General features: G+C 43.2%; 1 protein-coding gene across 2 annotated transcripts in view; it reads right to left on the reverse strand.

Annotated features, from left to right (window-relative positions):
- Nucleotides 1-15: 15 nt before the first annotated feature.
- The window catches only part of VPS54 (VPS54 subunit of GARP complex), a 44470-nt gene continuing 21335 nt past the window's right edge, over nucleotides 16-23150 (reverse strand). For both annotated transcript variants that reach the window (XM_048935276.1, XM_048935275.1), the window contains exons 9-24: nucleotides 22199-22325; nucleotides 21147-21254; nucleotides 19177-19232; nucleotides 17425-17521; nucleotides 16609-16940; nucleotides 14725-14854; nucleotides 14110-14291; nucleotides 13232-13344; nucleotides 11906-11969; nucleotides 10311-10416; nucleotides 7917-8004; nucleotides 6255-6376; nucleotides 6063-6143; nucleotides 3238-3345; nucleotides 2429-2523; nucleotides 16-1148 (exon numbers count right to left, since the gene is read on the reverse strand). In XM_048935276.1, coding sequence (XP_048791233.1) covers nucleotides 1043-1148; nucleotides 2429-2523; nucleotides 3238-3345; nucleotides 6063-6143; nucleotides 6255-6376; nucleotides 7917-8004; nucleotides 10311-10416; nucleotides 11906-11969; nucleotides 13232-13344; nucleotides 14110-14291; nucleotides 14725-14854; nucleotides 16609-16940; nucleotides 17425-17521; nucleotides 19177-19232; nucleotides 21147-21254; nucleotides 22199-22325 — 1915 coding nt within the window. In that variant the 3' untranslated portion in view covers nucleotides 16-1042. The remainder of the gene's footprint in view (nucleotides 1149-2428; nucleotides 2524-3237; nucleotides 3346-6062; nucleotides 6144-6254; nucleotides 6377-7916; nucleotides 8005-10310; nucleotides 10417-11905; nucleotides 11970-13231; nucleotides 13345-14109; nucleotides 14292-14724; nucleotides 14855-16608; nucleotides 16941-17424; nucleotides 17522-19176; nucleotides 19233-21146; nucleotides 21255-22198; nucleotides 22326-23150) is intronic.

Raw genomic sequence — 23150 nt, forward strand, 5'->3', positions numbered from 1 at the left:
AAGACAGTTCCATCATACATCATCATCACAGGGTTAGGCACTCAGACCGTTCAGGTAAAGAGGTGTGAGGTGAAATACACAGGCACTTTTACTTAGTACTGGCAGCATCCAGTCTTAAAAGGTAGTATAAAAAAAACCTCTTAATTTCAGTTGCACCTTCCTTAAGGGTACAACCTTTTATGAGCAGCCTAAAAACATTAAAATGCTTCCTGCCCCATTTTCTGTGTCCTCCTCTGTCTCTATAGGGCTGTTTTATCTTTAAAAGGGGGGCTAGATAGTGGAAAAACTGACTGTACTTACCCTAGTGTAAGTGGCAGTGCCCAGTCAGCGGTGGGGTAGCCGCAGGAAGCCATCCACACATCAGCCTTTCTACCTCCTTCAGGTTCCAATCAATGCACAAATCCATCCTGCAGTGATGGCTTCAGTGAACAGGCGCATTTTTAGAAAGTCTCCTCTTCAGCCGGCAGCGCAGAGCTCAGCTGTGAGAAATACCCTGAAACAGGACTGCTCCCTAACAACTCTGAATCCTATATGCAAGCAAAAGACATTTATTCATATAAAGTTCTGTAAAAAAATAAATTTTGGAACAGTATAGTTTTATAGAGAAAAACATTTTCTACAGAGTTCCAACTGCAAGATTTTTTTTCTTTTTATGTTGTACCATCATTAAATAAGGTGGGACACCGTGTGAATTCCATTGCACTAGAAGAAATGCAAAGCATCTTTTTAATATAAAGATATACAGAGCATTCTAGACAACTACAGCTGTGTTACAGCTATGTGTTCTTTTGGATTTGGTCCAAAGAAACCTGAGTCTGTTTCCAGAGAGAACGAAAAACATTGCACAGACAGCTGATCACTTGTTTCTTGCTGAAGGACACCGAAAGATCACTCCCTGCAGCTCCCTCTGAGCCTAGTTTCCCCAGCTATCAATAGTGTCCTTTCTTGGACTCTGTTCTTCAGTATTCACCTCACAGTCGTCACGCTTCTTAGAAGAAAGTCGGTCTGTTGTCAGAGCCAAGTGACTGCTCCCAGTGGATTATCACCTCTTCTGCTCCCAAATTTCAGCCATGTTTAGGTCTAAGTTGTTAAGGCCTTTCAGAGCTTGAAGGTTTCCAGTGTAGAAAGCTACATCTGACGTAACCAGTCTGCATTGAAACGTGCACCAAGGTTAGCACCTGAGCTTAGTGAATCTACCACCAATATTTAGAAAGACAACGAGAGGTTATTTATGAATCAGGCAACCAGTTACGACGACACATCTTTAAATACTTTGCTTGGATTAAGTACATTAAGTACCAGTTCAGAACTCAGTGCTCTGGAGAAGGTTTATCTTACAAGAGCCAAAGTGCACAACTCGCAATTACTGCCTGATGTAAAAGCTGGCTGTTAGGGAAGGCAGATTAAACAGCAAGTTCCAAAAATTCAGCGGGGGGGTGACAGAAACACAGGCATAGTAATTCTAGTTGGAAAGCAGCACCACATAGGAATAAAAGTTGCATTTCATAGCAAAGAATTAACCAAGATTAACAGTGCTGAGCTATTACTGTTGTTACAAAAACAAGCATTTTAAAGTAGGATGAGAATCAGAAAAGCACATTAAAAACTACGTCAGTGAAGGTTGCTGGAACAACAGCAAGTAAAATTCAGTGTTCGATATTTTCCTTCTCAAATGGCCTTAACCACTTCTTTGGAGTGTATTCTAGAGGAAATAGCTGCTGTGAAAGAAAGAGACCTGGGGCATTCATTTCCAGCTGGAGATGAGGGACCCCTGTGATGGGAGGGTGACTGTGCTGGGAAATACAGCACTGGGGTATCAGAGGACCCTGTTCTCAGAAGGGGGCCCTTTTAGGCTCTTCAGCTGCAGACATTACACAAGAATGAAGGCAGCAGCATGAAGACACGACAGCACACGATTCAGGACAGATAAAACATGCCAAGAACACTCCCTGGTGCTCCGATCTCACAGCTGGGCTGCTGTGGCCTCATTGCCATTCAGTAAGCTTGTCACCTCTCCTACTAAGCAACTTGGTGTTGTGCAACTACATCACAGCTACAGATAAACTAATAGAGATGAATAAGCTCATGCAAAACATGAAAGAGTCAGTTGGACAGAAACAAAAGTATTTCTCATTCCAGCAACATTTCAGAATGTTTACTAACTTCTTTCTCTGACTTCTTCAACCTAACACAATGCTTTGTTCCATGAGGGTAGGCTGGCTGAATTCAATGCCCGGCTCCCCCACCTCTTAGCAAGCTGACTGCATTCCCATAGGCACAAAAAGCACAAGTCATGTTCTTTAGTGTAAGAAAACTCCAAATGAATACCAAAACATGGAGTGTGGCTGCATTCTCCTATAAATTCTTGTGTAAGACAAGGCTTTCCCGTTTAAATCACTCAGCATAAAAAAGAAATGTGGATACTTACCCATTCTGAGGTCCTCCATCATTGACTACATTTAGATGGGCCAGCTGCCTTTTCAGATGAAGTTTGTAGCTTGCATTAATTCTTAAAAACAAGATCTAGAAGAAACAAACCAAACCGAATGAGGAGCCATCCCACTGCCTGCAGAGAATGCACTGCAAACATCTCGACTCCCACTGACCTTCAGTCTCCTTCATGCAATTTCATGTGCTTTTCCCATCTGCCAGGCCTTCCTCCTCCTAGTCTAGCTGGCCACTACAATATACCATAGCATACAGGACAGAACACACTCTTTCTTATTTCTTACGTGTTGCACTTAAAGGACAGTTTTATTTATTTTTTCTTCCCTGTTGTCTGAAGCATCTAGAAACTGCTAGAAGAAGAGAATTAATCTTTTTCCTGCACTGTAACCATTTAGAGTCTCTCTTTTTTTTTTCCCTCCAAGAGGAAGTGCAAAAAGCAATCTGAAGGGAACATTTAATTTAGTGTAAAAGAGAAACTACAATTCAGCACATTCAGCGACTCTAGCAGTCCTTCCTGTCCTTAGATTTACAACTCTGCAGTAGCACTAACTGCAGCAAAACATGAGAAAGGCCATCTGGTACAATCTAGCTGCATAACACATTTGAAACGTCCGAAACCCACCCTCTATGAGCAGTGTGTGACACAAGAATTCCCAACAAGGGCTGTGTGTAGGTTTTGCCAGAACTCAGAATCCCACCCCGTGCAGATAAAGCAGCAGTCTCTCTTGTTACAGACTGCTCGTGCATTTGCAAGAGAGGTGTCACATGGATTTCAAAAGTAACACTCACCTGAGTTTGTTCCTCAGGAAGGAGATCATATATAGCTTCATGCATCTTTGCCATTTGCTTGCAGATATTTCTGAAGCATGCTGAAGGAACAGGAGCTTTCACTTCATACTGGAAATAAAAGCAAAACTGGTTATTCCTTTCTGTCCCTGTAGAGCAGTTTATACAGGAGAATTTCCAACAGCCAGTGGAAGCTCTGTGGTGCTGCTGCTGCTATCGTGAATTTCATTTAACTTAGCACAAATGGAAAGGGGTTCCTGGCATGATCTGGTGCTAGTCACTCAAGGATCATCACACAATCCATCTTTTAGCAATTCCTGCTTTATTTTACAAACACACTCAAACCAGCATGAAATCTGCACATTTCCACCTTCATCTCTAATCTTAGAGCACTCCACCAAAGGAATCTACTCCTCTAAGATTATTTACATCCCTACTCTGCAAACGGAAGATTGGAATGTGATTTTTGAAGTACCTGGAAAAACTATGCCGGCAGCAAAGCCAGCACTTCAGGTGCTGATGGAGAGGCTGTGGTGGCACAGGCCTGGGTTAAACACCCACGGTCACCTTTGCTATCTCCACAGAGCCTTGCACCATTCAGAGCAAGAGCTGACTCATTGGGACTAAGAAACAGGAGGAGATGCTCGCTTGTACGCTAGTCTGAATTGTGAAACAGAACAAAGCTTGCGTGAGTGGGAGATGAAAGGGAGGAAACGAAATGGGGAGTTCTGAGAAAGCCTTTAAGGAGAAGCCAAACCAATGACTAACAGGAGAGGCAGCAGAAACAGTGCTTAGTACCCCAGGAGCCCTGCTCTCCACACAGCACGCGGGTGCCTCAAGACATTAGAATTGGGCAACCCGTGACTTACAATTCACCAGTACAGTACAAAGCCGAAGGGAACTGGCAAGCTGCAGCAATGGCCCCTATGGGACTACAGACAAACTGCTCATTGTGACAGGGTAACAGCAGCAGGAGGAAACATGAGCCCAGCGCTGCGAGTAGCTGCCCGTTTTCATCTCCAGCTAAGGTCAACAGCAGGTAACAGCAGCGGGGATCACACAAACGTACCGCTCTTCTTTGCTGACAGTCACACAGCAGCAAGTTGGAAGAGAAGCTAAGAACTCCACCTGGGCTTTTTCCACGAACACGCACCCTTTTAATCAGTTTGAAAAGAGGGATTTTTAGAAGTGTTACACCACCCTTTCTTGTTTTAACTCCGTGCCAAAGCCAACAGAGATGCCAGGATCCGCGCAGAGCACACGGCCTCACTGCAGTGGGATGGTGCGAGCAGGGCTCCTGCCCCCTGGGGCTCAGAGAAACAAAAGTAACAAGGACCAGGCCAGCACCAACGACTGGGCTAAACTGTTCCTCTTGTTCAAAGCAGCGTGTCTCCTAGACTGTGCAATCTGGTTTTAAACCACTCTGGACATGGCACTGCCATGAAACTCACTTGCTCACCCTTTTAGATTTGCACACTTGAAAGCAGATGACGATTTTATCCGTAAGTCACCCAAAGAAGATACTGGCATGGATGCACGGTTTGCCTGTTTGCAAATTTCCCAAGTTTTTATGTTCATCACTGCCCTCAGTGCCAAGATTTCATCACTGCAGGAACAAGATGAACCGAATTATGGGAAATGTTAGGAAGGGAGGCAAACCAACACATGGTCTCCTCTTGTGTCCTCTGTGGGTAGCATTCACACGAGCCAGGCACTCTCACCCAAGCCTTTCAGACCTTTAAAATACAGGAATATTCACAGTTCTTATATCCTGCCAGCTCACAAGATGTGAACAGGCTGGAAAGATGGAAGGACAGCAGGAGATGGATACTTAATAATTACCATCAAAAACAAAAATAGTGTCACTGACGTGCTGTGGGCTAACTTGGTTAGTAATGGTAACCAAAGTTCTTGCATTTATCTTTCACTTTCAAGAGGAAGATGACAAAAACTGATCAAAAAGCCACGTTTCTACATAGAACTGCTATTTTGTACAGGGAACAGAGCACTGTTTGCATACTTAGAAAAGGGCATAAAGATCTTTTTACACGCATAAGCACAACAGGAACATAAGACCCATAGGAAACCACTAAGCTTTAAGAGTTTCTCCATAGTTTCTCCACCAAATTAGCAGGCCCAGCAGACCCCACCTAAGGGCATTCTCTTCCACAGCCCCAAGGAGCGCAGTGTTCTCTGCTTCTAGGTGAGCCAGGAACTGGATCCTGCCCAGGACAGATCAGTTCAGCTGACAGACACTCGTGAAACACTAAGAGCGTTTAATGGCACAGCGATCAGCTCTGCCGCACAGCAGGACCCTCTAAGTGCAGACTTGCAGTGCCCAGGCTTGCAGCCCTAGCAATGGTTCAATCCTTCTTCGCAAAAATACTCTCCCCCCTTGGTAGATTTTTCTGTTTCCTCAGCTGCAGGAAATGAGGTACCATCAGGAAGAGCAGGGAAGGGGAACCAGCTTTTTTGGGGAGAGGCAGGGGGCAGCAGCCTGGCCGCAGACGAGCCATTGGTGGGTAGTACTGCCCAGAGAAGCAGGGCACTTCAGTTCCTGCATGGCAGAGGCAGAGCATCTGCACCAGCCTGATCACATCTGGTACAGAAGTAAAGGAACCACATGGGGGAAGGGAGGAGGAAGCTGAACGACACCCATGTGACAAGTGTTGAGACAGAAATGCACGATGCAACACAGCTTTGTGCATATAGAAGAATTCTAACAGCAACTGATGAAGAAAGTTTAAGATTCATTTGCAACAACCAGGCGCTACAGTGAGACCTCCAACAGCAATTTAGAGTGTCTAATTATTTCTGTAAGTCATTACCTTGGATAACAGTTTGTCAAATAAGCTATCCATGATGGCAACGAGCTTTGCTGAGATTTCAGCTATGTGGTCGTGATAATCCTGTAATGAGAGAAAGTAGGTTTTATTTATTATCTAATGACATTCATATTTTTCAGAGCACAACTAAGAAGCAGAACTTCCTGCTTAATTGGGAAATGTCAAAAGAGTTACCTTTGTAATGTGGTCAAAGTGCCTGAGCATGCTAAACTGCTTTGGCTGCAGCCGAGCTTCAAAATGAGCCCTGATAATAGGAATGTAGTGTACGATTAGCTGTAGGCAACGTGAAGAAAGGGCTGTAAATCCAGAATTGAGAGAGGAAAAGCAATTAGTACACAAGAAGAGTCGTTCTGTATAGACTGCATCTCCTTTAACATGAATAAGATAGATCTAAACACAATTTAGTGTGCTTTAAAACAATACAAGGAAGAGGGGAAGCATTTATTTCCATTGGAGGAGCCCACCCAGTGAAGAGGCCACACAAGCACCTGCCTATTCACACCCAGCTGTGGTAACATACAGAATAAGGGACCAGTTTTACAAGAGGCCTTCAGTGCCTACTTGGTATTTGGAGCCCTGAGCACACACACACACCAGAGAGATCTCAGAAGACCCGACTCAGCAGCCACCTAACCTCAGCAGCCACATTCCCAAGGCACCGATGTTTCACCCCCATATGATGTACACAAACACTGCCCTACCAGCACTGAGCTGCCTGCAACCAGCTCCTGCCTGAGTGCCCTCAGGGTTCCCAGCACCGAGCTACTCCTGAGCACACAGGGTCAGAGCCAGCAGCAGGACATGGCGGTGCCAGTGTGGCCACTGTGCTGGCCAAGCCAGGAGCCAAAAGCTGGACCCAACTTCTCTCTGCTCATTGTGCCTGCTGCAACAACTATGGCCAGTGACCCCCCAGGGGAGCCTCTGGATCCACCCTCCTCAAGCTGACCTCTTAGCTGGTAATCATTGCACCCCAAAATACAGGAACAGGCTCTTGCCTCAACCCATTGCCAAAGGCTCTTCATTTCAGGAAACAGTTTAAAACTTGGAGGAGGGGTTCCTTGAGTACAACCAGGCTTTCCTGCAGCACGAAGCTGTGCATTTAGCTCTCCCTTGCTTCTGCAGCAGCTGGAGCAGCCCAGGCTGCTAACTTTGGGCTGTCAATTCAGCTGAATAACTGCACAATCTAAAGCTCAAATCTGAGTTTGGATCCAGCACACAAAGCCCTAAATTACCTGGCTGCATGGAGACACTCAACCACATAAAGACTTACTATTTGGTTCACAGCCACCCACAGAAATCATGTTGTGTTTTACCTACGTGTGGTTACAAGCCACAGGAGCCACAGGAGCTGTATGTGGACACACTGTTCCAAAGCAGCACTACAGGGCAGACAGGATGGCACAGCTCAGCAAAACACAGGGGGAGGCTGGTGTCTGGCTGAGCCCTCTGCCTACACTGCCCATCTGCAGACCCAAGCTCTGCACAGCACACACACACACATGCCAAAGTCACCAATGGAAGAGTAACTTCCCATAGTTTCCCACAGTCAGAACATTTTCATGGCAAACCTGTTGGTTTCTCTCACCTAACACAGTGGAGCTTTATAGTCAAAGCATTCTGGTAGGCTGGATGGATTTTCATGCACCTCTTGCACAGGCAGTTAGCTTTTGTACATGTTTTACCCTCAAATAAGCAAGGTTTTATCACCCTGCGTTCCACACCAAGTACCACAACACAAACGTAGCTCATCCTTAACATCAACAAAAAAATCCACTGAACACTTCTTAGAATAGGCAGGAGTACAACAATTGATGCCTTAAATGCAGAAACACATACCTAAATTTTTTGTAGTGATTGTTTTCAATCCAACAACTTGTAATGCACCGGCTCCAAGCACCAGCTGGCAGCTTCGAGAGTTGAAATACTATGAGACATAAAAAAGAAAAGACAACGAAAAGATATGCTGGCTGTGTATGCAGATGTGTGCTCCCTTCATCAAAAGGAGAAATACTGTTATTAAAAATATACTGTTACATTAAAAAAATATATCTTAAGAGCTACAGTAGAAAGGACAAAGTAAAAGTGTAATCCCGGAATGGAAAACATCAGAATGAGTTTCTGGCTCCACACCTTTCACACTGCTTACCATACAGAAAAACTTGAAAGCATCAATCACTACTGCTGAGGTGGGTGAATTTGCATTACTTACACCACAGAACTTGGAAATCTAAGAAATGCCACACAGAAAATGTTCAGTCATGTCAAAAAGCGGGGGTAGAGCAACTTCAGGTATATTAGAAGACTTGTTACTTGATCTTCCTAATGTAGCTCCAAGAGAGAAATGTTATTAAATGGACACAGGCCAACAGGCTCTCTGGGACAGCAAGAGAGCTCCTCTTAGCATATTCTGTCTTAGGAATTCCATTTCTTGGCCCAGCTCAAGACCCAAGTCACCCTAGACTACGTTGCATGATGCAGTAAAGATGGAAAAACCATTCCTGCTGTCCCTGATCCCTGCTCCAGAGGGACAGCAGGAATTCCAGGGCTCACATTTGAACACAGCTACTCTGATGGCATGGGACTGGAAGTCAGGAGGCTAAATCCACCAAGAGCTGACCCTTTTTCCTGTACCTGATGAAAGATTCACAAGTAATTGTGGCAAGGCCACCCTCCTGCAGCTTCTCTGTGCAACACAGTGCATTTCCTTCACACAGAGTTCCTAATTTTTTTTTTTTTTTTTGGGGGGGGGGGAGTTATCACAACTCTGCTTCACAGCTCCTTATTCGCAGTAACATGAGAACAAAACCCAAAATTTCAACCTTCCCTGTGTAAAAATAGGAAGAATTTTTCTGTCTATTGCCTGAAGCTAGTGACAGAACTCAGGACTACAGAGGATGTAGTGAATGGAGTGGGGCCAGAAGAGCAACTCAGACTTAGTGCTAACAACAGAACCAGAGCCACACGTGGTTCCTGATCTGACAGTGGCATCACCTACTCTGCTCGCTGGTAGTGGTCAGGATGTGAAGCTGTTTGACATTCATTTCCTCTTTTCGTCCTGAAAAGCAGGACCTTTCCTTGTGCCTCCTGGTGGACTTTGGAAGTATATCCACTGAGCTAAAGACAGACATCCTACACAGCCTCAGCCCTCTGAGGTATTTAGCTGAGGTTAGAGCAACACCTCCTCCTTGTGACTGTTCAGAGGAAAGTATTTCTCCATTCTGGCACTGTGGCTGCAAACCTTCTCGTCTGTGCCAGCTTAACTCCAGTGATGATGGCTGTGTTTCTGTTCACTCACAGTGTCATTTCACTCTGGTTACAGCCACAGCCAAGTTTAATCATCCAGCAACCACTTCACAGCTTGCAATCACTGAGTACTCTTGCTACGTTCAAAACCTGCTAGCTTTGACAGTTGTCAAATAAACAGTAGTGACCTGCAAGGACTCCTTTGAGTGGCCCTTATTTTGTCCAAAGCATAAAGAAATGTGCTTTTGTTTTTGCTAGCTCTCCTTGTCACCTCTCTGATGGTCATCTCATTGCCACAGAGACAGGAATTACAACAACTAAACTGCACGTGATGTTTGGGTACCAAGCAACAGAACATGAACCGTTTATCTTGAGCAATAACAAGAAATGGAAAGGAGAAAGAAAGAAGTAACACAGATGCAAATGTGCTGAAGCCTGAGGCAGTTGCTGCTGTTCTGCCTGTCTGCACAAAGGTGCTGCAAGTCCTGTGCAAAGCAGCAGATTTAGTAAAAAGAGGAACATTCCCAGTCCCAGACTGACTGGATTCCACTTGAATGGCGTTTAAGAGGGAAGGTTTGTGGATGAACACAAATGATGACTACAGGAAGCATCCCTGTGTCTGGTTATTCAGGTAAGGACCACCAACAGAAGGATACTATTTAAAGGCCCACCTCCCCAGGTACAGTTTACATCTCTTTCAGCCCGTTTTATGTAAAATATACTTGCAGCCATTGCAAACACTAGAAGATGGGACTTCAGGCCATCCCTGGTGAACGAGAAGAACAACAGCCTTCTGGACACAGCAAATTGCACCGTCTGTGCCCTTACCTTAAAGGCCTACCTCATGGCACAGTAACAAATGCAATCGTTTGTAGATCATTTCCATCCTTTTCACCAAGTTGTAAAAGCATGTGAAACATTAGAGTAAGACATGTTCACTGCCCTGAATACTCTTATCTGGCACAGACAGCACATTTGGACTCATACCTTCAGTAAATCAGACAGGCGGGTGAGCATGTCGGTGGTGATGGAAGGAATGTTATCCACGCACTGGCAGTACTCCAGGATTATTCTTATTAACAGCAATACTGTCCTACAAGAGAGGAAACAGCCAAATACGTTATCTCTGTGCACAGATGAAGTCAAAAAACAACAAACAGGCCAGTCGTACTGACAGAAAGCCACCTAATGCTGGAAATGATAGTGTTGAATACGCCCCATAACTGATCTGAGGTACAGGTAATATATAAAGAATACCTGTTTCAGGGGGAAATGTGTAGAAAAAGTACTTAACACACAGGTAAGAAAGCTTCTGGTGTTCATTAGGCATAACTTTTTCATCTCCAGAAATAATTACTGTGGAACTAGAAGTCTCCATGCAGATGTCATCTGGGGAAAATCTAAAGCTCCTCTCTTATAATATTGTTTAACTGGCCAACTTTGAGCAAGCACAAAGAAAGCATAGCCTATAGAAAACAATAACCACTGAAAAGGATGCAGTGGGTACTGAGGAGCCAAAAAGAGATCAATCGCTGCAAATAAACATCTGGAGAATCCTGAGGGAACATCTAGGCTTTTTCTGGTGAATGCATTTGATTAAATACAATGAAATTGTACGTAACAGTGTGCAGAACAGCATGTTGCACCAATGGGAATTGTTCACAGAGCTAAAAATAAAGCTTCAAATTAGCAGAGATTAACTATCAAATACACAGCCTAGTGAGCAACTTCATCCTTTGAAGCACGTTCAAACACTCCTTCCTACTTGACCTGAAATTCTCTTTCGCCAGCAGGCTGGCACTGAAGTTCTGAGCCACCAGCTTCTGTTTCTCATTGAACAATGGCACATCATCACAAAGCAACTCACGAAACGAGAGCTGGCCCAAGACTTTATGTAGATCAGTACTTTTCCATTGAAGTTTGGGGTAAATTATGTCAGGACTCTGGAAAGTGAGATCTTCCAGGTTTTACTCCCTTCTGAAAAAACCAAACGCTCCCAGGCATATTTAACACTTAAGCCTCTCTGTCTTTGGAAACACAGAATGCTTCTGAATGGAAGAAATATGGGAGTGCCACATATTTTAAAATATCACTGATATAGCCAGCTAGCTGCAAGAAAGTACTTTCAAACCAAAGCAATCAGGCTACAAAGAAATATGGATTGCAGCTTCTGAGAAAGCCTTATCTTCTATTTTTTATTCTGAGTAAAATAAGGAATCAATCTGTACAGGACTTGTGTATTTTGCCAGAGACAACCTATATTGTGAGAAATAAAAACAACATGCTATAACAGTAAATCTATATTTTCATGAACAAGTGTTTTCATGAGAAAATTGCAAAAAAAAAAAATCAAATAAAACCGTAAATTTCAGTCCAGTCTTTCAGAGAAAAAACAGTGTTTTAATAATACAGAAGAGCTTGTGATGCTTTAAAACTGTTCAGGAACTACAAGGAAACTAATCTGTGTAAGGAAAGGTTTGCTTTCTATTTAAATAAGGTTGCTAGAGCTATTAGTATTCATCACAGTTCTACCCCAAAACACTTGCCAACTAATCCACTGGTAAGGGAAAAGTGCCTCTTACCCAACTGTTGCATATTTTTGTCCTTCAACAATAAGGAATTCAGTTGGCTTCCTTTCTTCAGCACCTAAAGATTTTAGCAATAAAGGAAAAGGATGAGTTGACCTAAGAACTAGTATAAAAAAATGCTAGTTTCTAGAAATCGGGCATTCCCTTGCTCAAGTTTGAAACCAGGGAATCAATCTTTGGAATACTGATCCATGTTAAAAACTGTGTCACTCATCACAATTAATAAGCAACCTCACTGGTCATATCTATTGGAATACAGATGGGATTTTACATCAGAAATCCTCCAAAGTCATTACAGATTTAGAAACTTCAAATACAACATGTTAGAAACACTTGTAAAAAAAAGCAGAAAAAGCTACGAGGTTTTCTACTGTAGATTCTCCAGTGATTTGCTATGTATATTAATATTTCAGCTTCAAACCACTTTTTCCCTCAGGCTTCACAGCAGAAGTTCTTACTGATGCAGCATTTCATGCTGAATTTGATGCTCTCAGTTTCCTATCTTCTTGAAGAAAGCTGCAAGAACTTCTTTAGGAGGAATGGCTGCCAAGCACTGGAGTAGTGTTCCATGATTTGTGTATTGCCTAGTGCCTTCCAACCCTTCTGCACTCTTTTTGAGGGGCAGACAGGGCTTCTGCCCCATGCCATCACTGTATTCTCACTCTGCCATCTTCCTTCCCCTCTTGGTATGCTTTCTCCCCTTTCCAACTGTTCACAGACATTTATTGCTGCAATAGCAGATGAGAATCCCCACGAGGTAAGAATACATTATGCATTCCCACACTGCATGTGGGGAAAGAAAGCACGAGGAGAGAAAAGTGACTTGTTTGAGGTCAAACAAGGTTTCTGTGACAAGGTAAATAATTGAACGTACATAAGTTTCCACTTCCACAAGCAGCCATCCAGAAGGCTGTCTTTCACTTGAACAACTGGCAGTGAAAGCAGTGGAAAGGTGCAAAGCACTTCATAACACAAAGGGAGCTGAACACATGCACATGCTCCTTGTTCTCTCGCAGCGCTTCAGTGAAAGAGTAAATTTATGCATGGACTGCAAGCCTTTACACTGGGAATACTACTGGGAACATAGCTCCCTTCCTGTGCTAACACTTAAGTGGGTATTCAAATGGAAAAATAAACTTTTAAAGTCAGACCAAGTTTCGACACCGCTAACACACCAAAAAGTGTCAGTTTCCTTCCTTCTGATGTCCCCCCAGTCGTGATACAGAAACAAGCACAGAGCAGAATACGTCCATCAACATTCAGCAGCACCATCTGCAGCTCACAAGTTCAGATTCTGCTAATGGTAGAACTGCAAGATACCTGTTGGTTTTTTTTCAGGGAGAGAAATTCTGCCATCTGACACAGAATCAACAAGATCCTGAAACTCGGCAGGAACTTCAGCTTGCTTCCAGCGCTCGTTGTCCAAGAGTAGGCTTAAGTTACAAAGACAAAAGAAAGGAGGATGAGAACACAAAATACCTTGACTGGACACCTCCCTTGCCTGTAGTGCTGCTGAATCAAGCCTACAGTAACATAAAAAGAGCCAGTGGCCCAAAATGTTACATCATCAATCCTTATTAGAAAGAGGTGCCCAATGCTTAGTAGTAGCAAACCAGAAAACCACCCTTTTGGCCTAGAGATCTTACAGCCCGTTCATTCAAACTATCACAGAGTGCCGACCATCCTGGTTAGAAATAGAAGTCCTTACAAGATCAATGCCACTGAAACACCATGGAAGTACTGGAACTTTTGATGCTTTTGATGAATGAGAACAAAAGGACTTTGTATGTGTTACTGGGAAGACTGTTTCCCAGTATGGGTTGGATTTTTGTGGTGTGGGGGTTGTTTTTTTTCTTTGTTTTTTTCTTGGAGGTTCTTCCCTTCCCAACTAACTCCTGAGATAGAGACCCCATCCTCCAACATCACTTTCGAGTTCTTCCTGTAGCTCCAAGCTGTCCTTATTTACTTAACCATTGAACAATCCAGTTTAAAGAAATTGTACTGAAAATTGTAAAAGCCTAGAACAATTGAAAAGAATTGTGTTTTAAAATGGCTGTCCAGCCTGCCCCTCCTAAGTACAAAGTTCTGAGTGATCCAGGCAATGAAAATTTGTGTTTTCATATGAAAGATTTGTGTTTTCCTGGTGTAGAATTGAAATTATGCATGTAAGAACATGAAGGTCTTCTACACAGAGATACCTTAGCTTTGTCTTCCTCTCCTCATGGAACCTATTCACAAATTTATTGGCTTGACTTTGAAGTGCTCCTCGCAAGGACATACTTTTTCTGCCACAGATCTGCTCAGTATCTAAGATAAAGCCTTCCATCAAGCGAGAAAGAGCGACAAACTCATTGGAATTCAGCTTCTCTAGGAAGCCACCCTGTATGCAAAGAAACCCATTGTAAGGAGACATAACACCACAAAAATTCAGAGAAGACAAGAGTCAACTAGTCAGCACATCTGAGGGCTAGCAGTATTTTAAAGGCACATTCTTTTATCCTACATGGGACAGAGTAGGGAGACTGCAGTATAAACAGCTGTCTTGTCATAGACGATGCATTCTCTTCACGGAACTTCAAAGGCAACAAGTCAGAATATTAAAAAGTACCGAAACTCACGTTACTTTACAACAATGTGACACATTAAAGCTTGGGCTCTGGGCAGTAATTAACATCAAGTGACTGACCGTGGAAACAATTACTTAATACCAATTGAGAAAGCGATCTCAGGAGTCTTACTCATTAAGCCAGTAACTTGTAGTAACATCTCACAGAGGATGAGACTCCACCAGCAGCCTGATCCAAGCTCCTTACCTTTGCTCTTGCCATGAGGAACTTGACTGAACGATCATGGCAGATATCAGAAGCATTATACAACAACTCTTGAATGTTATTTGCCAGCCTGCCCAGTTCCAGTTCAGTCAACTTCATGTCATCGCTGATCCTACAAATGACAGAACCATTTGCTTGAGCATCAATTCATAGAAAATGGCGTTTCTGCTCGCAATTCCAAGGAAGAAAGAGCTTTGCAGCAGCTGTCAGACATAGTCAGTTAATCACCAAAGCCACTCTGTACAGATGGGACCATCTAAACTGCTGTCAATGCCACGTCAGTCCCTGTGACAAGCAAATATGAAATGAAACTGTCCTTATATTTTAATGTCCTAATTACTGTTACTTAAGGAAGAAACCACACAACCATTGCTAATACAATAAATACTGATGTTTATTGACATAAACATCACCTAGCTCCCATTTGAGCATCACAAACGTATGATGGATAAACACAGTATTTTAGTACCAAAGCAGGTGTAAGATCTACCATAAATGCTCTGTGCTCTCATGACTGTAGTTTATCAGCCATCATTCTGCTACCTTCTTACCCTTCAGTTTCCTAAGCCTTTCCTTTTAAAAATAACTTTGTGGCTTGTCCTGTGAAACAAGCACATAAGCACAGCTCTGCCCTTCACCTAACCAGCTAAGATAACAATCTTCTGATCTCGCCTGGCTGCTAGCACTGACAGCATGAGATGAGGGAGAAAACCTGGGACACAACAGCACATCAACTGGGCTAGCAGTACCCTGATTGTATAATGAATTACCCTTCTCCAAACGTGGAGCAGAGGTACAAAGGAAAACAAAGAAGGGGTGAAGCAAGTCCATTTCTGAACAAAATTTCACAATCAGCCTTTGGAATGCTTTTGTTGCTTGAGAACTCCATCTGTGTGGTTTATTTTTAGCTAACCTCTCCAGACTGGCTGGGATCCTGCTCCCTCCTCCTTCCTCTCTCCTCACTCTAACCCCATGAACTCATCTCCACACTGCGTTTTCCTCCCAACATAAAATGAGTGTTGGGACATGCAATAGCCTGAATCCACTTCAGTTGCAACAGATTTAATTCAAATTCCTTGTGATTTGGAGGAGGAAGGTCCCCAACAAAAGTGAACACAGGGATAGACGCTTGAGTACCAACCAGCAGGAGCGAGCAGGCAGCTTGCTGCCTCACCCTGCTGAACGACAGAAGAGGTGGTATTTCAACTCTGCTTCATAAAACTTTATCTAGGCATGCTGGGTTTTGAAGTGGCTCACAGCTGAATCCCACACATTCTTTCAAAAAGGCAGCTGATGACAGCCATAAATAAGAAATGCCCAGAACTTTGTCAAGAATATTACAGCTGTGCAGTCAAGCACACCACGGGGCAGCACTGCCTATGTTACCAAAGTCTTGAGGTGTACAAGTTGACCACGAGCAGCAGATTTTCTCTAGAATTCATCAAGATGCATGCCATGAAATCATCTTTAAAAGAGAATAGAAAAAGTAGCCACAGTAAATGTGTGCAGGCAACTGAGATGCCTCAGTCAACTAAGGCCAAGACAAGCAATTAGTCTTCTTTCATGTAGGGTAGACTTTCATCTCCCCTGCTCTCTACAGAAGCAGGCTCCTTAGCAGAGCTGACAGGAGAAGGGTGTATATATATATATGTATATATATATATACACTATATGTAGAGAGGTGAAAACAAAGCTAACCAAACAAATTTGAGTTGTTACTGTGGCAGTCTGTAGGGATGACGGTGGTGGAGAGCCACTTCATTTACCTAGAAAAGCACACTCTTCCAACCTAACTTCTGTAGCACACAACCCCCAGCTCCCAACACCCTGCTCCTGACAGCTGAGGCAGGTACTGCATGTACTCACATCATCTCCACTCCCGGAGTAACAGACGACGTTGGCTCCTTGCTGGATGAAGAGTCTGTAGTGCACTCTGGTTCAGAGACTGAATCACTGCTACAGGGCTCGCTGTTGGGAGAAGTGTTTCTCTGAGAGGTAGTGTCAGCTGCTACAAGTGGGAGGTCCCCCTCGCCGAAGGCGTCGCTTATAAACATGCCTTCGTGTGTCAGGTAAGCCACTTCTGTGTCCAAGGGACTGTCTTTCACAGAGTTCTTTTGCAAGGTGTCCTCCAGGTCTCTGGTTCTTTGGTTCTTGTCTAGAACCAAGAGAACCACGCTACGGATAGTATTTAACGTTGCCTAGAATCAAATATAACTTTTATTACAAAAAAAGACCCAAAACCCTGTACCATACGCCTGCACTGGGAGAAGATTTTCTCTTACCCACAAAAATCTGACTAAATCCTGGCTTCATTTTCTACTGTGCAATTAGCATTCAAAGGCAGACCCATCGTCTTTGATGGTAACCTATATCAGATGTTTCTGAGAACAGTGAAAGAAACCTCATTTGGAGCAATCTAACACATACAAAAGTCCTGTCCTAATCCCCAGCAGCCCGAAATGGATGTAATCAGGCTACAAGAGGTATTATCTCCTTCCCAGTGCTCTCTTTGTTAGCACTAATCATTTTTAGCCTGGATGGTGATATTCACATATCCCTCTTTCAATCAAGTTTGAATTCTATAATCAAAAAGAACACCTAAAAACTTCAAATGGAAAGTAACTTCATTCTGTCTCGTGTCTGAACCAGCTACATGAAAATCTTGGCAAATTAAAGCCTTACCTTTATTCTCTTGAGGAAGATAGTAAACTTGGAAAAAATATCCTTCAATAAATCAAACCACTGAGGAAAATTCATCATTCTTATCTGGTCTGCAAGCCTAAAAAAAAAGAGCAGTATTTGGTAAACTGCAAGTATTTATTAGTCATGCTGACGACTGGCATATCAAAAACAAAAGCAAGCTCTAAATGGGAATTGTAATTGTAAGGAAAACTGTGCAGACTTATCTAGCAAGACAACAGACATCGCCTGAAAAACTGTCCTGACCAAACACAGTGTATGCAAGTGGAATGGAGAAGGAGGCATAGAAAGATAGATCATGCTAGAAAAACAAAAGCCTCACTTAAGCTTTTCTAGGGCATAATGCTCTTTTCCCAGAAATAAGTGTGTGTTACCATAAAGGGGAAGATGGGGAGTTAATAACATTTTTACAAAAATGAGACAACAAGAAAAAACAAAAATACTTTGCAAGTATTGCAACAGCTGTGTTATTAAGTTCATTTTGCTGCACTGCAATGAGATCACTTTTATTAAAGTCAGCTGTTTGTAGCAGAGGGCAGAAAATTCATTCACTGAACATAAGCTGAACTCTGTAACAAAGAGTTAGGATCCAACTGCAGAATGGTAAACACTGAAAATAGTGAACAAATAAATCTTCAACGCTTAAAAGTGATGCTGTGCCCAGTCTCTCAGTCTCAGCACGAACACCATGCAGATTCTGCTGCTCACTTTGCATTTGCAACTGCTCTGGCTTTATTATCTCAGGGTAGCCCTTTGCTGATCCAAATGGGTCATGGAGCTGCAGGCTGGTGGGGCTCTCTGGAGCTGGGACCTCTGAAGATCCCATGTCCAACCTCTGCTTTCTCTTGTGCCTGCTGCCCCTCACCCTTCTGCACACCTCCACAAAGAGCCTGGCTCTGTCTCCACCTTTGCCCTATCTCTCCCATGGTGCAGCTGCAGGCACCTCACCCCTCAGCTTCCCACTCCCCAGGATTGCCCAGCTCTTTCAGCCATTAAATCTCAATGCCTTTCTTGCACTGGGGAGTCCGAAGCTGAGCACGAGAACAAGATGCAGCCTCAAAACAGAGAAGGATTATTTTCCTCGACTTGCTAGCTATGCTAATACAGCCCAAGCTGCAGCTACAAGGACACTCCATGTCCACAGCTGATCTTTCACCTACCAGAAGCCCCAAGTCCTGCCATACAAAGCTGCCCCCGGTCAGCTGGCCTCTGCCTCTCATCTTGCGAGGGGCTGCCCCCCTCCTGGCTGCAGGACACGGCGTTTGCCTCCGCTGGGCTTTGTGAGGTTCCTCCTGCCGGCCATTTCTTACCTGCTGGCACAGTCTGATCTCTGCCCAGGTAGCTCTGTTCTCATTCACATGCAATGTACTGAAACTACCAACACATTTTAACACAAACAGGGAACACCTTCACACAGTTAAGAATTGTATGCCTAGGCACAGTCGTTCAGGCTGCATGCAGGGAGATTCAGAGAGAATTTCAATGTTTATTTCAAAAGCAAGTTACATTTAAAGGAACGATTTCTAACATTAGAGACTGAATGAGAAGAGGAACATATGCAGTTTTTCAAAGAGGTGGACAGGAGCAGAGGCTTAAGGTGAAACAAAAGAGAATCCTTGATTATATGGAAATTGATACAAAATTAGAATGGGTAATTTCTGTGTGCTAAAAGCATCCATCTCCTATCCCCCACCCACCATTAAAGAAAAACAACATAACTAGCTGTATACTTACTTAACAACCACTTCTGTATCTATTTCTTCTATCTGCGATACCGTATTAACCACACACTGTCAAATTTAAAGGGGAAAAACAACAACAAAAAAAGATCTTAGCTTCTTTCTAACTGCTGCTGTGTTTCATAGCATGCACAGTAATCCTCATATTAAATAAGGAAAAAGAAAAACAAAGCAAAGGCATATTTGTATCATTTGATAACTTTTTTTTCTCTAAGGAATAAAACCAAACCAAACAAACAACCCCCCTCCCCCAAGACAGCTGGCTGCAAAATATCAGGGATCTCTATTCCTAGATTTCTTCATGCTTACTGCTACACTGCAGCCTTTCCTCAAAGGACTCTGAGATACCACTGTCAGCCAGTGCATATGGAACTGGCCAGCTTCTTCAGGTCTCCAGAATAATGGATTTTTGCTCCAAATGCATCTTTTGTCTTACAGTGATTTGTTTACCCATCTCATTTTGCACAACTCTCTGTTGTGCCCATGGTATAGACTGACTCCATTTAGAGTGCAGCAGGGTTTTTCCTCCAGGCATCAGTCAATAACCTGACGAAAGGAGTCAGCAGCCATGGACTCATCTTGCCTTCAAGTGAACAGAGCCCGAGTGGTGACTGAGTGCTGGCAGCCATCTCAAGCTACATGGATTTACTTGCATTTTGAATAATGGTGCTCAGTACAGAAGCTTCTTACAAACACACTTTGCTCTTGAGCTAAGCAGTGTGCTCAGTGCTTACAAACCTCTGCTCTTCCACCTGTCTGGCAACAAGGAGCTACTGAAGTACTGACCAAAACAGGCCAGCAATGCGCTTTAACAGCAAATGCATTTGGGACAAAGGAGGGAAATTGCTTCTTCTATTACGGAAAAATATCTTTGTAAGTTCAGACTAGATGATCTCCAGAGGTTCCCCTCCCAACACCTATCATTCTGTGACAACAGGACTCTGATCCTGTCCACTTTTCTTATTTAACAGGAAGTTACACTGGAAATTGGAAATCCCTTCCAGTACTTGAAGGGAGCATATAAACAAGAGAGGGAACGACTATTTACATGGGCTGACAGTGATGGGACAAGGGGGAATGGCTTTAAACTGAGACAGAGGAGGTTCAGGTTAGATATTAAGAGGAAGTTTTTCACACAGAGGGTGGTGATGCACTGGAACAGGCTGCCCAAGGAGGCTGTGGATGCCCCATCCCTGGAGGCATTCAAGGCCAGGCTGGATGTGGCTCTGGGCAGCCTGGTCTGGTGGTTGGTGACCTGCACACAGTAGGGGGTTGGAGCTGGATGATCATTGTGGTCCTTTTCAACCCAGGCCATTCTGTGATTCTATGCTGAAATTGATTAAACTTGGGTATTGAGCAGAGGTGTCGCCTGAGAAATCACAACATAAAGGACAAATATTTCTAGAAGACTGGGAAAAACACTTCATGATTGTAAGCAAGCTAGAAAACAGTGTTACTTGTCTGTTACCTGACCAAGCAGAACTCAAGGGAAAAAAAGTCTCCTCGTGACTTTTGATATAGGTAAGTGAAAAAACAATGGAGACTGATGCACAGACAACAGCTTTATCCTGGTCTTACTCATTCACGCACATTGTGCTTTTAGGCCCAGAACAGCTGTGCACAGAAGGGGCAGGCCCTTATTTGTGGGGCTTATGACAAACTGTAGCATTTGGGAAAGCTGTGTGCTAAAAGATAAAACAAAGCTGAAGTCAATGAATTCAGAACAGTGGTAATCATACAGAGAAAGCTGTGATCTGCCATTCTTGGGCTGCCTACTCCCTGCAGAAAGTCTTCTCTGCAAACAGACCTGTGTGCTTCAGGAAGCCCTTAGTGCCTGCAGGCTCCCTAAACGTGAGACCATCAGCCAGCAAAAAACTTCAGAGCAGTCCTTACCCACTTCAACACACAAACATTTTTAAGAGGTCGAGGCAACCTTGTCAGATAAGTCAAAAACTTTGGGCTTACCTGTTTTATTATATTCTTTGCAGTAATAATCATTTCATCTCCGTATATTTCATAAAAATTTAGCTTCCTTTGCTTTAAAAGTCCAAATACTAGTGATACAAGTCTCTCCTGTCAAGAAAAAGAAATACACTAAAAATATCAAGGGGAGAACAAGAAACTGTGCAGTAATTAGATAGAGTTCATGAATCAAACACACGGAGGACAGAATTTACATCAGTCCAGTGCCTCCAGACTAACGCCATGACTGAACAGTTCTAAGCTTCCTGTGGTAATAACAACTAAAGGAGTTCCTCCCAGCTTCTTTCATTCCCGTTGTGCTCATACCAGTGTTTGTAAGCACAATTGGATTTCCTAAGCTTAACATTTCCTTGCCCAGAGCAAGAATGGCACTGCAGACAACTGCACCAGCACAAGTGAGACGTGACACACTGCTGCATGGAGGTGGGAAGAAATGGTAGGGCAGAAATGGGAGCATTTCAACACAACTGCCGTGCACCACATGTCACAAAATCCACCCGTTATACAGGACTTAACAGTTCATGGGAGCTAGCAATTACTGCAGAACAGTGCAAGCACTCCAAAGCCATTACAATAGCTTCATTTTCAAGATCTTCAAAGGAATACACCCTTCAAATGAAGCACGCATTCAGGGCAGTCATATGCTTGATATAAGCACCCAAGAGTGCACAGGAAGGCAGAAGAACAGCACACACAACCCTCACCACAAAAATGTGAATTTTTATGGCCAAGCAGCTATAAGGGTCCACATTCTTTTCCACCTGTGTGTTGAAGTTCATCAAGTGCCCAGAAACTTAATATACATTTAAAACAGAAGCAATCATATTTAAAAAATAAAGTAGTACTGGATCATGTTTCCATATGGTTAGTTACAATTATTTAATTAGACCGAGTACAGAAAGGTGTGGGGGGAATTTAGATGAGAAATTACATGAAATCGCAATGTTGCTACTGAATCAATTAGTCGGTGCTAATTAAGGACGTTGCAGATGCAGACATACTCATCAGACAGTTTATTTCAATAAGAGACATACCTCTTCTAGAATTTGGCAATCATCTTCTAGGGGTCTATTTAAATCATTGCGAGCGTACGTTGAAAACTCTGCAATCATCATTTTATCTATCAGCTTTTCCAGTTCACAGAGCTGTGAGCCAAGGTGCCTAAGGAAAACAGCCATTGAGATGTAAGCTAAATAATCAACCTGAAAATGAATCATTAGTTCACAGTTGAAGAAAATAACCACGCAGCAGGTAATTTCCATGCAATCATCAATGCTAGCTTAATGGGAGGCGTGAGTCTTCTGGTTCTTAGAGCAGCTGAAACCATGCATTTTTCAGAGGCAACATCACCTTGCAGTAAAAACACACAGACCTGAATATTAATGGAAGGTTAAAAATGGAAGCCAGACTTCTTTGGAAGGTGCTGAGTGCCCTCTTTTCCCAGTGAAATGAAGCAGAACCAAGAATATCCCATGTTTGTCTGTACCTAGTGCATCAGGTTCTTCCATTTCAAGTATTCAAACTTCTGATACGGTCACAGGAGATTTACTGCATGTGGCTGAGATACAGGGATAGCTTTACATGACAGAATGGCTGCCAGACAACACAGGTGAATTTTCAAATTTGCCACTTTGATATCATTCTAAATTAATTTTCCCCCCCATATATTACAGATTTTAAATCACGTTTTGCAGACTGCTTGCATACGAAGCCACAAGGCAGCTCCTCACATCAGAAACGTTGAAGTTGAGCAGCAAGAGAGACTTGCAGTAAAATTCAGAGTTGGAACCTCAGAGGTGCCAAACACTCGTGGCTTTCCAGGTTCAACTGACAGCTACAGTCACCAAGTATCTGTAGAAACCAGGCTGCTTAAAATAAGCATTTTTTCCAATGAGAATGAAGAGAAGCTGCAGTGTTTTAGATAAACCCAGCTACAATGCAGGGAATTCCTGACTTTACAGAGGCAGGTTGAAGCTGCATTGCTCA

Source organism: Lagopus muta, chromosome 2, assembly GCF_023343835.1.
Source record: "Lagopus muta isolate bLagMut1 chromosome 2, bLagMut1 primary, whole genome shotgun sequence".
NCBI classification, from domain to species: domain Eukaryota; kingdom Metazoa; phylum Chordata; class Aves; order Galliformes; family Phasianidae; genus Lagopus; species Lagopus muta.